Source organism: Canis lupus, chromosome 26 (genome assembly GCF_011100685.1).
Source record: "Canis lupus familiaris isolate Mischka breed German Shepherd chromosome 26, alternate assembly UU_Cfam_GSD_1.0, whole genome shotgun sequence".
Classification (NCBI taxonomy): domain Eukaryota; kingdom Metazoa; phylum Chordata; class Mammalia; order Carnivora; family Canidae; genus Canis; species Canis lupus.
Window position 1 is genome coordinate 562,360 of NC_049247.1, and position 14,586 is coordinate 576,945.

The 14,586-nt window shown below is 61.1% G+C and overlaps 1 protein-coding gene and 1 long non-coding RNA gene across 24 annotated transcripts in view; one reads left to right on the plus strand and one right to left on the minus strand.

The window, feature by feature from the left end:
• The window catches only part of FBRSL1 (fibrosin like 1), a 77,704-nt gene that overhangs the window by 10,762 nt on the left and 52,356 nt on the right, over positions 1-14,586 (minus strand). For 13 of the 23 annotated variants that reach the window (XM_038574640.1, XM_038574647.1, XM_038574646.1 and 10 more), the window contains 3 exons: positions 2,891-2,936; positions 2,209-2,430; positions 32-350 (listed from right to left, as the gene is read on the minus strand). In XM_038574640.1, coding sequence (XP_038430568.1) covers positions 32-350; positions 2,209-2,430; positions 2,891-2,936 — 587 coding nt within the window. The remainder of the gene's footprint in view (positions 1-31; positions 351-2,208; positions 2,431-2,890; positions 2,937-14,586) is intronic. The other 10 variants (XM_038574662.1, XM_038574660.1, XM_038574649.1 and 7 more) reach the window with 2 other exon arrangements.
• On the plus strand, positions 331-4,595 carry LOC119866127. The gene is made up of 3 exons (XR_005379048.1): positions 331-960; positions 2,871-2,955; positions 4,189-4,595. It is a non-coding gene; the product is annotated as an uncharacterized LOC119866127 (long non-coding RNA).

Sequence of the window (14,586 nt, forward strand, 5' to 3'; positions counted from 1 at the left end):
GCCCCCCGAGGCGCGCGGGCCCCGCCCCCACCTGAAGCTGTGCAGGCCGTTGTGCGCAGCCGCAGCCGCAGCCGCAGCCCGGCCGTGGCCGTGGCCGTGGCCGTGGCCGGCGAAGGCGCCCAGGGGCAGAGGCACGTGCGTCGGGAGCGGGGCGCGGGGCTGCGGGGCTGCGGGCGGAGGCTGCGGGGTGAGGCGGGGCAGGGCCGGGGCTTCCTTCTTGACGGGCGGGCTGGCCAGGGCGCCCGAGGCGGGGCCGGCGGGGGGCAGGATGGGTGGCTCGGCGCTCAGCTCGCGGCTGCGCTCCAGGCCCGAGACTTTGGGCGGCCCGGCCTCCTCGCCCAGCGTGGGGCCTGCGGAGAGAGGGCCCGAGTGGGGGGGGGCTCGGTGACAGTGGCAGCGAAGTCACAGCCAGGGCTGAGCCCCCACCACCCAGTTCACAGTGCGCTGGGGCCAGGGCCTGCCAGGCCAGGGCGGGCTGCCGTTTCGGGGAGCAGCGATGCCGGCGCGGGCATCACGACCAGGCAAAGGCAGGCAAAGGGCAGCACCGCAGCGGCCGGAGCAGTGCACTGGCCCCGAACCTGCTGCGCCCTGGGTCCAGGCCCTAACCACCTCCACCACTCATTCACTCGCTGCCCTTGCCGCTGAGCAACGCCTGTGCTAGGGGCCTGCTTTTTCTCTCAAACTAACCAGGGGACCCACAGCCTGATCGCTCTTTGGGCCGGTAACTGGCCTCAGCCGAACCTGGTGGGAGGAAGTGGCTTGCGCCCCCCAGCCCCCCCACCGACTGTCACCACCCAGGTCATCCCCAAGCTCAGCATACCCACTGTCCCTCATCTCCCATCCAGGCTGACCCAGCAGGTGCTGCCTTCCTTGGAGCTGTGCATTTGTGCCAGGCATGTGCTCATGACAGTGACCTCCTGCCTACTCCCTGCAAACCCCAGTCACATGCCCAGAGGCCAGGTGGGTAAGGAATACCCAAAACAGGCTGGGCAGAGGACACATGTCTAGGCCAGAGGAGGCTTTGCCTGGAGCAGACAATGGCCCAGTTTCGAGGATGGGAATCCAGGTTCCTGGGTGCAGTCACCCTGTTGGGCCACTGGCAGGTTTCACTTCCTTCTGGGTACCACAAAGGCCCTTGGCATGCAAAGTGGAGCAAGATGCGCCTCTTCCCCTGCTGCTGCATGGCCGTGGGCCTCAGGCCGACTCTGTGGGACCTCTGGGACATCTCCTCCCTGGTAGGAACAGGTGGCAGCAAAATAGGTGGCAGCAGGAAATGGCTCCTTCTGCCTCCACTAGGGTGCCACTTCCCTCTGCAGCCCCCACTCATCAGGGACAGAACTGAGGAGGACCGATGGCTTCAGCCCCATGGGTCATGGCACCATCTCGATCCACTGGCTTACAGTTGCCAAGGGCTGGCAGCCTGGCACTCCCGCCACTCCCCCAACCTCCTCTTGCATCCTGCCTCTCCTGCCAGCCCCTTGCAAAGTAAGAGTGGCCATCAAGACAGAAAGGGCAGACATAGTGTGCGCCTCTCCCCTCTCTGGGGAAGCATGAGCACTACCAGGGATCACCCAGCAGGAACCTCCCTGAGAGCCCTGCTTTCCTGAGCCCTGCCTATGTCAGTGAGTGGACCTTGTAGTGGATCTGGTAGTGTGCCAGAAGGCTGTGTCCACATTGTAATCACTAGCACCTGTGCATGTGACCCAATTTGGAAAAAGGGTCTTTGCAGATGTCATCAGGCTAAGAATTTTGAGATGACATCAATCTGGAATAGGGTGGGCCCTAAACTCAGTGGTGGGTGTCCTTCTGAGGAAAAAGGAGGCGGCCATGGGAGATGGGAGGGATACGGCCCCAAGTCCAGGGACACCCAGAAGTGGAAGAGGCAGGAAGGAATCTCCCTTAGTTTTCAGAGTGTGGCCTTGCCAACATCTTCATTTCAGACTTCTAGTCTCCAGAACTGTTGAGATGGTAAGTGTCTGCCCATTCTGAGCTACCCAGTTTGTGATCAGTTACTGAAAACCACACTCCATGTGAAAAGCCAGCAGAGCGTGCCTCTCTCCCCTGACCTCTCTGGCATTCCTTCCCTAACTGTCCAGATGAGGGGGCTTTGTTGAAATGTTCTCCTTTGAGGACGAGGCTTCTCCAAAAAAAACGTGGAGACTATGCCCTGCTACCAAACCCGAGGGACCAGACACTGCACACACCTACCTGTCTGTGCTGTAAGACCTGATGTGTCTAGTCCCATCCAGATGGCGCCTCCAAGCAAAACGGCCCCTTCTCGGTACTGGGTCCAAGGACACCTACTCTGGACCACAGTCATGACTGATAGGCTGGGTGACAACAGCCTTTCCTGGCCTCGGATGGGATGGATGCACTCTCTAGAGCAGCGCTGGCCAGGATAGCTGTCCGGTACCACGAAATGGTTTGCACCTGTGCCACCGATATGGGGGCCATGGGCCAGGGGTTGGGGCTGCTGTGCAGGGATCTGGTCCCTGCATGGCAGCCAGCCTACACCATGGCATGGGTGCTCAGCAAGTGCCAAAACCATGAGCTGCCAGTTGACCCCATGAGCCTGGAGAGGGTCTGACAACCTGTCTTGCTAGCAGTTCTGTAAAGGGGCAGGAACCCCACTTTGGGAACCACTGCTCCACTGCTGGCCCTGCCCCTGACTTCTGTTTTCCCTGTAGCTTTCGCTGGGCGGTGGGGAACGGATAGACTATAAATCCTAGCATCTAACTCCTGCCTCAGACTCTGTGTCCACAACCAATCCAACCCATGATAGGGCTTAACCTGGAGCCCACTCTGTTGCCCCAAGAGGCCCATTGTCCCTTCTCATGATGGCTTCTGGAATATACCCGGTCCTTTCCTAGAGGCCAAGGAACATGCTTACCTTTATCGGCTGCTGGGGCAAAGAGCTTCTCGGAGCCCACGGACGCCTGGAAGACAGAGAGGAAGGTCAGAAACTAGAGGCTAGAGGGAACTTAGGGCCTGCGGGTGAACTGGCTCTTACCCCTGCCCCCCAGGGAACAGCTCTGAGCAGGTTTTATGCACGAGGGCTGCCTGGCCTAGAAGAACATGTCATCCCATGCCACCAGCCGCCACCCAGGACCATGCCCATGCCTGGTGTGAGCAAGTGTACACAGGTCACTCAATCCACAATCAGGGAATTGAGGATGCTCAGCAGATGTGGGGGTTCAGTGTGGCCCTAGCCCCAGGAACCCAAGGACTCCGTGGGGCCTGGTGCTGGACGGAGCAGACCTTAGGATGGAACCAGCTGCAGGACAGCACTTGTCACACTCTGGTCCAAGCCCTGGTTCTGGGGACCATGGCAGGTGCCAAGTGATTTCTGATAGAGCCCACCTCCCATTCTCTTCTGGGGAGACACCCACATGGATGCAAGGTGGCAGGATATCAGGGCGAAGACACGGCCCTGCATGGAGGACTCTGCCACAACTCACAGGAAGGGGCTCCCTAAGACTGCCCTGAGGAGACCTATTCTTGCTAGTTGATTCCTTTTAAAAGATTTTATTTTTAAGTAATCTCTACACCCAACATGGAACTCGAACTTACAACCCTGAGATGGAGAGTTGTGTGCTCCATCAACCGAGCCAGCCAGCCAGGCACCCTGGTAGTTTTTTTTTAAAGACAAGTTCACTGAGCTGTAATTCACACGCCATACAGTTTACCTGGTCAAAGGTGTACAATGCAGCAGCTCTAGTGTATTTGCAGCTGTGAGCAACTGTCACCTCACTAAGGCCTCGGACATTTCCATCACCCCAAGTGAAACTGTGAGATCTTAAGCCATCGCCCCAGCCCTCCCATCCCCTGACCCCAGGACCACCGCCTCCCTCAGGTGCACAGAGGCCCCATGTTGGGCTTCCCAGTAGGGGGAGGGGCCACTGGCAGGGGTGCGGGGGTGTGAGGAGACAGGGCACCAAAAAGCATGAGGCCTCAGACCATGAGGACAGCCACTGTCAAAACTCGACAGCAGCAGGTGCTGTTGGGGAGGCAGACACCGGACTGACTCTGGCACACTGCGGGTAGGAAGGTAAATGGTGAGGCCGTTGTGGACAACTGCAGTCTCCTTGAGGTTGAACGTGGATATACCACGTGATCCAGCAGTCCCACTCCTGCATACCTGCCCCCCAAACTGAGAGCAGAGTCTCAAACAATTAATCTGTATGCTAGGAGGCACGGCAGCATTATTCACAGGAGCCAAGCAGCTGGGATGGCCTGGAGTCCATCAGCAGGCGTACAGGGAAACAAAGTGGTCCACGTGGCCAACAGGTACCAGTCAGCCTTTTAAGGAAAGACAGTATGACATGTACTACAAGGGCGGACCTCGAGGATGTGGCGCTGAGGCAAAGAGGCCAGAACCAGAGGACATCCAGTGTCGGACCCCACTTATGTGAAGAGTTGGCGCACCGGGGCAGGGGTGGGGGTCAGAATTGAAGAGACCCTGTCGGTTTTACAGGCAAAGAGTCCCAGATGAAGCAGCACACATGGTGTGAGTACACTCGATGCCCTGAGCCGTGCACTGAGAATCGGTTACAAGAGTATATTGTCTTACCACAATACATACAAAATTAAAAGAAAACACAAGGGAGCTTTCTGGGCTGATGAAAATGTTCTATAGCTGACTGTGGTGGCGGAAATGCAGTTATGCACATCTGTCAAAGTACATGACACTGTGCACTTAGAGCGGGAGCACTTTCTTGCCCCTAAGTTCTGGGGCACGAGGGTCCATGACATGATGCGCCACTGACCCAAGAGCAGACCCAGGCCCATGTGGGACCTGGACTAGATGCTGCTCCCTGTGTCAGAATAATTCCAGACAGATCGGTGAGGTGACTGTGGGAAACGGGATCACAACGGAGGAGGAAGCCTGTCACTGCACAACGCTGTGATCACACTGGAATGTGGTTAGCCCTTTCCAACCATGTCCCCAAAACCGGGACCAGGAAAAGAGGGCAGTAATGCAGCCCCCAAACCAGAGCCTGGGGCTGGTGGAGCTGCCAGGCAGGGAGGCAGCCGCACTTCACACCACACCCTCTCAGAGGGCTTGCAGAGGCCTGGGGGAAGGACCTTTGACAGGTAAACAAGAGCCTGGCGGGCCTCAGATGCAGAGGCTCAGACCAGGAAGGTGGGTGGAGGCTCTGCTACCCCCACTGTATTTGAGCGTGGGCAGCCGTGCACTGGGGGGTCCTTCCTGCCTGGCCTGCCAGACCGTGGAGGCTGTGTGTGACCTTCTCACCCACGCCCATCCCAGCAAGATGACGGCTCCCACACAGGGGCACCAGGGCTGAGCCCTCCTCCCTCTCCCCCTCGTTTGTTTTGTCTTTTCCAGCACATTCTACATGGTGAGTAGTGGCAGTTAGAATCCTTGGCTTATCACCTCACCCCTGAGGAGTCCCCATGGGGAGAAGGGGTCTCCCTGAACTGGTTTGCAGGGCAGGGTAGGGGGACTGTCAGCCCTGGTGGGGTAGGGGGGCATTGCAGCCGGGCCTGTTTCCAGACATGACCAGCAATTCCTGTCCCCATCTGCACCTCAGGGCCAGGCCCCTAATCCTGCTCAATCCCAGGATGGACGAGGAAAGTCTGCAGAGTGACAATGCCCCGCCCCAGGACCAGGAGGGGGACAGCTCACACCAGTCTGCTCCATGGCAGACACGGCCCCAAGTCTGCCAGGAGCAGATAAGCACGTGCACTACTGGCCATGGCACCCCCATGCTGTACCCCTCTCTGATGGTGCATGGGTCACCCACCTTCCCAGGACCTGCCCGAGGACTTTAGTCCTTCCTGGACTGGGCCCTTTGCACATGCCCCCACCCCCCCCTTGACACATCAAAGGAACGAGCTCAAGGCCTCACCACACCACCTCAACTGCCATGACCTTCCAGGACTCTGAGTGCATGAAGGGAAGCTGGGGGGCCCCCAAGCCCCAACCTCCTTCATAAGCCCCTCCCTCCTGACACAGCCATCCCATCTGAGCAAGCCTGTATCAGATTGGAACGCTGACAGGTGGCCCTGAGAATATTCCTGTGTTTCTGTGGGTCCCAGCCTTGGAGGATGGCGGGCAAGCTCACTAAGGCTGCAGGCTGGATACAGCTGCCGGGGCCAGGAGGTGGCGCCCTAGGCCCTGGGAAATTCCAGGGGAGCAGGGGAGGGGGTGAGGGGGGAGTGCCCTCCCCACCACTCCCAGCCCTGGATGCCAGCCTGGCAGAGGCAGAGGGAAGGTCACTCTCTCAGGGCCATCCAATCTCCACAACCTCCACTGCCACAGATGGGCCAAGTGAAAGTTTGCTGCGGGAAGTTGAGGGATTTGCGTCCCTGCAGGGGACCTGGGAAGGGACCCAGGTGGGCTTCTGGGCTAGTAAGGGGCCTGGACATCTGCCCTCTCCCTCATCTAGGAAGGCTCTGAGCAGACGGCTGCAGGGCCGGAGCCCAGGCTCCAGCCCCCTTCCCAGGGCAGGCAAAGAAGCACTCTTGCTGTAAGTCACCCAGTACAGTCCCTCTGCCCGTCCCTTCCAGAAGAGGGGTCTGCAGCTGACCCAAGGGGGTGGGTGGCCCCAGGGCAGCCACCAGACCTGTGCAAATAAGCTCCCAAAGATCATCTCCTGGGATGTCACCCAGGCAGCCACATCTCCAAACCTGGCACTGAGCCAGCGGGGGGTGGGGGGTGGAGGACACACGACAGACGGACGGGGCGGGAAGGGGTCACTCCGGGCGACATACAAGCGGGGGGTGCCCAGGCTGCAGGTCCACAGTCTCGGTGGAGGGGCCACGCCCGGCAGGGACAGTGTCACGGACGGCACTAACTATCCTGGGGCGCACAATCCCGGCCGCGGGCGGAGGTCGCGACGCGCTTTGTCTTCCAGGACACGACCCGCGGGGCAGCTCGGCTCAGACACGCGGCGTCGCCTCCCCGACCGCGCCCCGCCCCAGACAAAGAACTCCGCTCGGGCGGGCAGGTGAGCGCGGAGAGCGCCGGGAACCGCCGGGGACCAGACAAAAGCGCGCGCCCGGCCCCGCCTCCGCCGCGTGCCCTCCCCCCGCGCCCCTCCGCGGGGCTCTCCCCCCGCCCGCCGGCCGCCACGTGGGCCGCGGGGCTCCGCGCGCTCGGCTCCCGGGGCACGGGGCGGGCAGGGCGCGGGGGGCTCTCCGCCCCGGCCCCCAAAGTCCCGAATCCCTCCCGGAGCCGCCAGCGCGCACTCACCGCGCGGGCGCCCCGGGTCTGGTGCGCTCCGCAGGCAGTGGCCGCTAGTCCTCGGGCGGGGGCCGGAGCCGGAGCCGGGGCCGGGGCCGGGGCCGGGGCCGGGCGGCATGGACGCGGGCGGCAGAGCGCGGGCCCGCCGCCTCTGGCCGTCGAGGCGGCCCCTCTCCCGGCGCGCCCCGCCTAGCCGGAGCCCGGGCCGGGGCCGTGCATGCCCGCCCGCTCCGGGAGGCTGTAGGGCGCGCGGCACCCCCGCGCCGTCGGGCGCCGCGAGGGCCGGGGGAGGCGGCGGCGGGCGCACTGCTGGCGGGCGCGCAGGCGGCGGCGGGAGCGCGGGCGGCGGGCGGCGGGCGGCGGGCGGGGCGGAGGCGGGGCGCGGGCAGGCCCGACTAATCCAGCCCCGAGGCGCGGATTTGCCCGCGCGGGGCCGCAGGCCGGTTGGGGCCTGGCTCCCCCGCCGCCGCCAGGTCAGCGCGTGCCGCACCTGCGCTGCCGAGCGCTGGACCAGCCCAACCCTGCGACCCGCAACAAGTGTAAAGGGGGGAAACTGAGTCACCAAGCGGGGAGGCAGGACGGCAGAGCTCGTACTTGCGTCCAATGTAAGCCCCGCCCTCCCTAGGGCTCGCTTTCACCATCTGCAAAACCAGGACGGTAGTGGGGAAGGGCCGGGTCAGCTCCTGGAAATGCAGACGGCCACCGGCTGCCGGGTGGGGAGAAGCGCCCCGCAGAGCCAGGCGAACCACCGCCCCTTGCGACGTCCTTCAGGGCGAGCACTGACCCAGGCCCACCGGGCAGCCTCTGAGCCAGAGCGCACAGGCGGGGCTTCCCATCGTGAGATGAGCCGGGAGGGGGCACCAGGAGGTGGGGCGTCCAGGGACTCTTGGCTTAGAAGCACTTGATGGGATGAGCACTGGGTGTTGGCAAATTGAATTAAAAAAAAAAAAAAAAAGGCGGCAGCAGCAGCAGCCCAGGTACAGAACGTGCAAACACCTGCTCCAGGCTTTGAGAATCCGTGGCTGGGTCCACTCAGGGGAGGGTGCTGCGTAGGGAGACCATGGTTAACAGCTCCAGGGTCCCATTCGCCTTTTCGAAGGAAAGGCAGGTAAATATCCCAGGAGGACATATTTGCATAGGTCACCGGTAGTCTCTCAGGGCACAGAAGAAATGGCTAACAACAGTGCCACTCTAGGTGGGACCTTAGGCCTTTTGTTCTGCTTGAATTATTTACCAAATACACATACTCCCTTCTCCTGGCAAATTAACACCGTTCCCCTAAGTCCTGCTGTTTGCTGCCCTAAAGAGAGCAAACACTGTCTGAGAGTCAGACATCACGCAATATGCCTGATAGTGAAACTGTAGGTCCTCATGCCCGCAATCTTTGAGGACACCCCATCACCCCCATTTTATCAATGAGAAAACAGAGAGATGTGAGCTGGTTCATCAGCTGGTGCAGCTGTTGTCGATTTGAACCCTGGCAGTATGACTGCAGTTTCCATGAGCTCCTCTGGGAAGGTAGCAGAGGCCAGACCTAGTGGGACAATCGGGGGCTGGTGGTGGGGAGTCTCTGCCTCACAGGTGAGAGCCTGTGGGCCTCTGGGCCTCCTCCCCTGCCACACCACACTCCATAGGGGTATGAGCTCCTGCACACGGCCCCGGCTCTGAGGCCTCTGGCAGCAAAGGTCCACGCAGTGGGGTGTCCTAACCTGCCTGTGTTCAGCAGCAAAAGGGCCCAGGAGTCTGCCAGTAGTTACCCACAGGGCAGAGTGGACCGATGGGTAACCAGCTGACCCTGGGAGAGGCAGGCAAAGGGTGGTGGGCAGCGTACTCATAGGGAAGGAAATGGGAGATGCCCCCTGCTGGCTCTGGAGACACAGGAAGGACCAGGAGCTAGGCATGGGGGCGCCTTTAGAAGCTGTTAGACACAGGAAACAGTTCTCCCCTGGAGCAAGCGCCCAAGGGACAAGCCTGGCCCACCCCTTGACTTAACCCAGTGAGATGTTTCCAGAACTGAGATAACCAGTGTGTGCTGTCTTCAGCCACCAAGTTGGTGGTGATTTAGGAAACCCTAATGTTTATATCCAGGACTCCCATGAGAGGCATAGCAGGCTGCCCCCAGCATGTCAGCACACAAATGCCCATTAGCAGGCCTGGATCCTACTTATAGCCTAGTAGGAGCCACCAGCAAACACACAGGCAAACAGGCAAGACAAGTACTGTGGGGTGCTCAGAGCAGCAAAGGAGATGAGAAAAGTGGTGCGCTGCTGAGTGGCTTCAGGGAAGCCCTTCCAAATAGGGGCCGCTGAGCAGAGCTGGCAAATGAGGAGGACCAAGTTGAGGGGACTCTGGGGAACAGCTCTTCTCAGATAGCTAGCAGCCAGTGCAAAGGTCCTGAGGCCAGAACAACCTGGTAGGGCCCTGAGGGAGCTTGGGTGTTTGTGCGGAACAACATGTTGGGGTGGGGGTGGGGACCAATGGGTCCATCTGGGAGCTGCTATGACAAGCCAGGCAGCATGGGAGTGAAAAGGAGTGGGTGGTGGGGCCTCTCCCATGACGGAGATGGGACTGTTCTGTGAGAGCTGACAGGTGGCACTGGGTACAGGAGCCTGGAGCGCTGTATGGAAGGAGCAGAGGGCAGGGTGACAGTGGACATGGACAGGGATGGGGTCCCAGCTCTGTCATTTCATGACCCTGGACAGGTCCCACCCTCCTTGGGGCAGACGGACACCAAATTGGGTATTCCTCACTAGCTGAGCTACGAGTCCCAGGGTCCCCCAGAGGTGTGTTCTATTGCCGCACCTCTTACAGAGGCCAGGCTGCAACCATTTCCCCCAGTTGGCTGGGGACCCTGCCCCTGGCAGGGCCAGTGTGGGTGGGGACAAAGTGGGACTGCTGGGCCCATCTCAGCAGCAGCAGCAGGAGGAGGAGCCCCGGCCCCCGGGAGAAGCCTGTCTTCATTTCCCAAGGCCACCTTGGGCACTGATCATCCCAGAGACACCACCTCTGAGCCCTGCACTGCCTCCCCCTGCAGTCTGGGAACCCAGGGCAGGCCTGTCTCTGGTTGTGTTTAGAAAGTCAGGCAGCTGTGCCCTGAACAATCTGAATCTGATGAGGAAACGAGGGGTAGACCAAGAGGAGGAGGAGGCAGCAGCCAGGGGGCACAGGGGCTTCCCCAGAAACAGGGCAGTCAGAGCTCACGCTCAAGCCAGTATTATCTCTGTCATCACAGGCAGCACCAGGGGAGGTATCATCATCACGGGGAGCCCTGGAAGGGGCTCCACCCACACCCGGGGGCCACTGGGAACTCCTAAGGGGTGGCAGTGAGGGGCACCTGCCCCCCCCCAACCCTCCACCCCCCAGGCTGCCGCTCTGTGGTAAGTGGAGGCAGAGTTTGCAGAAGGCATGCAGGCCTCAGCCTTGTGCCAGGAACACCTGACACCTGCTGAGACCAGCTACAGGGACAGGGCCCCCATGAGAGGATGGGGGTCATGGCTAGGGGGTCTCGGGGGGAGGGAAAGGGTGCTGGGCCTGAGTGCCCTCCCCTCCCTTACCACCCAGCATGGGCCCTGGTCCTGGCCTTGGTTCTTCTGGTCTCACACAGACCTCATGGGAGTGGACTGGCAGGCTCAGCTGAGGCCAGGGCATGGCAGGCGGGGAGGCGGGGGCAGGGACCAGGGAGGGTCCTCGCTTAAGCAGCACCCAGTGCTGGGAGAGAAGAGAAGCCAGAAAGACCCACAAACCTCACTAAGGGGCTGACAGAGGGTGAAAACAGACCCTGCTCAAATAGCTGAGACACAGAGCTGAGCTAGACGGCCTGGCTGCGCTGTGGCTTGTGCTGTCCAGGAGGTGGATGTGAGCAGGACAGGGCATCAGCTGCACAGGCTGAATGGTGGCCCCAAGAGACAGGCCACCCAGGACCTCAGAATGTGACCGTATGTGGGGTTAGGGTCTCTGCAAGGAATTAAGGATCTCAGGGCACCTGGGCAGCTCAGTCGGTTAAGCCTCCAACTGATTTCGGCTAAGGTCATACTCTCAGGGTCATAAGGTCAAGGCCTGCCTCTAGCTCTGCACTGGGTATAGAGTCTGTTTGGGGTTGTCTTTCCCCACGCCCCCTCCTTTCTCTCTTTCTCCCTTCCTCTGAAAATACAACAAAACAAAGGATAAGGATCTTGAAATGAAATCATCCTAGGTCCGGGCGGCCCTAAATCCGATGACTGTCCCTCTAAGGAGACACAGAGAAACCACATGACGGTGGAGGCAGGGACACCTGGATGAGGTGGACGAGGTAGATGAGGCGGAAAGGACCCTCCTCTGGAAGGTGTGCCCTGCCCACACCTCAATTCTGGATTCTGGCCCCAGAACCATGGTGAATATGTTCCTGATCTGTGCTAGAGTCCAGTGAGGCAGGAGGCAGGCCCCCTGACCAGCACATCCCTCTGGGGTGAAACAGAAGCTGTGAGTGCCACAGGGCGGAGGACAGGGCTGAGGGTGGGGCCTCCACATGTCAGGAGGGGTGCCTGTGTGTGCATGTGTGTGCACAGAGCATACACACGTGACAGTATTGTGTGGTGTGAACACTTATGTGTGTGAGGTGGGAAGGATGTGGGTGCTGTTCACCATCCCCCTAAGGTTCTTGCAGTGGCTTGGCACTTGTCACCAGGTAGGAGATGGGAGGCAGGCCTGGCTCTGCAACCCCTCCCCTCTGGTCACCCCAGGTCCTGCTGGGGGGCCCCCAAGGGGCAGAGGCCTATGGTGAGGCCAGGGTGGGCGTGGGGTCTCTGGCATGGAGTCTGTAGGGCAGGATGGGGAGTCTGGACCCCCCGCCCCACTGACCCCTGCCCCCCCCCCCCCCCCCACTGACCCCTGCCCCAGCCACCCCTCATCTCTTCAGGTTCTCACTAGAGCTGAGAACATCTGGCCTGGGTGTGCTCAGCCCAGGCCTGGCCCCGAGACCCTGGGGTTCCCGCCCTGCCCCTACCTACTCAGTGAGGCCTAGGAGGTGAGCAGGGCAGGTGGGGGCTGAGGGACTGTGACCCCCTGGACACAGAGGGGAGATGGCCTCTCCCTAAGCCCCGACCCAGGCAGGCCCCAGGCCCACACCCCCATGTTCTGCTCAGCTTGTTCTGGAAGGGCCAGGGGGTGGAGGGCAGGAGGGACAGATGCCCCCACACCTTCTAGGCCTGTTACTCCCACCGGGCTAGAAGGGGCAGCTTCTCGGCCTGCCTGGCACCTCTACTTTCTGATGCATACAGCAGGTGCCTGGGGGCCAAGGCTCATCCCCCACTTTCTGTCCCTGGGAAGCATCTGCCCCCACCCCAAGCCCCAGCAAGGCTCTGTGCACACCCAAGGAGGGCCTGGCAAGGCTGTGGGATGACACCATCCAGTGGTGGGGGCAGGCTGGCCCAGATCAGCGGGGCCCTGAGGCATCATGTGGCTGCAGGATCCCCAGGCTCTGTTTCATTTAGGCTCCTGTGAAGTGTTTATCGCTTGCAGCCTGAAACACCCTGGCCTCCCTCACACTGACCTGCTTCTTTGGGACCCCTGGTCATAGAAAGCACTCTCCACCGTGTGCTGTGGCATGAGGCCTGGGCTAAGGAACCAAGGGACTCAGAGACGTGGGTAAGGAGTGTGTGAGGAGGCGGTGAGCGTGGGGCGCTGGTGGACCCAGTGAGACCAAAAGAGTCCTTCCAGGAGGGAGGAAGAGGGTCAGAGCAGCTGTAACAGGAGGGCAGAGGGCAGAGTGACATGAGGGAACAGCCTGGAGCCTGGGAAACTGGAAGAGTAAGGAGCTGTTTTCTCCCTGCAACCTCTAGAAGGAACCAGGTAGGCTGACACCTTGATTTGGGCCTCGTGACACCCATTCAGACTTGTGACCTTCAAAACTATAAAACCTGAGCTGTTCTGAGCCACCGAGTTCATGATGACTTATGACAGCAGGTGCTAACCCCACCCTACCCCCTCGGCTCGGATGCCATAGCATGATCCTCCCCTGGGCCGCCAGTGCTTGTGAGCGCATCACTGAACCCTTCTGGTCCTCAGATGCCTTGCTTGGATCAAGCTGCAGGACAGATACTGCTTTGGGTTCTCTGGGGCCTGGTGAGCTGATGGTCCTCACTGGGCCCTGCCTGCCACACCCAGTGCTGCCTGGATCTTCGGCAAGCAAACAGCCAAAGGCCTTGCCTTGGACAGACTGTGGGAAGGCCCCTTAGCCAGAGTGCATGGCTCAGAGGGGTGGCTGGCTTCATTGCACCCCCACCCTGCCCCTGAGGCACTCCCTATACCTATGAGATGGCCTCGACCTGGGCTTATCTGGGGAGCACTGGCTCCCCACACCATCATCCCCACAGCACTGGACCTGGAGAGGCAGGGTGCCAGGTGAGGGGGACAGGAGAGCCCCCCCACAGCCTTCTGGGCAGGTTCCTGGGAGCAGGTTCAGGAGAGGCACATGGGGGAAGCCCTCTGTGAGCAGCAGGACCTCCCACAGTAATGGGTTACAGGACATGTCCTCAGAGGGCCCTTGGCCCTGCTGCCCTGGGCATCGGCCTCTTTGAGCCAGGGTCCTACGTGGTCCAGCAGCTGAAGGGCCACTGGCTTCAGGGCAGGGAGCTGCAGCCCAGGGCTGCTTGTGTGGTCGACTGTGCCCTCTCCCTGAAGTTCACAGGGACCTCAGAGGTGGACCTTATGAGCCTAACTGTAGTGATAAAGCAGAGGTGCCAGGCGGGCCCTGTGGGGCACAGAGGAGCTTGGGCCAGAGTGTGTTCACTGTAGACACAGGGTGCAGAAGAGGTAAGGGGGGTGGATGCCGCCTCATGACAGGCAGCCCCCAGTGTGCTTCCTATGGACCTGGAGCTCTCACCTCCACCTAGACAGCAGGCACCCCCATGACCCCCACTGAGCAGAAAGTGAAGTCCAGAGGGTGCAGACCAGCCATGGAAGTGCTGGCGCCCACAGGTGACCCCAGCCCCTCCCAGCTGGCCAGCTGCCTGCCTGCCTGCCCTGTCCCCGGTCCAGCTGCTCAGGAGCCGGCAGAGGCCCAGCACTGGGTATGTCCCCATGGGGGATCTGGCAGACAGGCCAGCCAGCCAGACATCCCTTGAGGGAGTGCTGTGGCCATAGGCAGTGAGGAAGAACCCTGGCCAACCAGCCACCTGGCTGGGCCATGGGGCAGACAGCAGCCAGTCCACGCCCAGGAGGCTGCCTAATGAGCCCCACACAATTTTTCACCCCATATTTTTCCAATAAAAAAGCAGTTAGACACCAACCGCAGCCTTGCAGAGGGGCCATCTGGCTGCCTGGCAGCACAGGCTGCCTTCCCCGCCAGCAGCCAGCGCCTGGAGCAGGGCCAGGGTGGTGGGGAAGGCCAGGTTGGGGGGGGC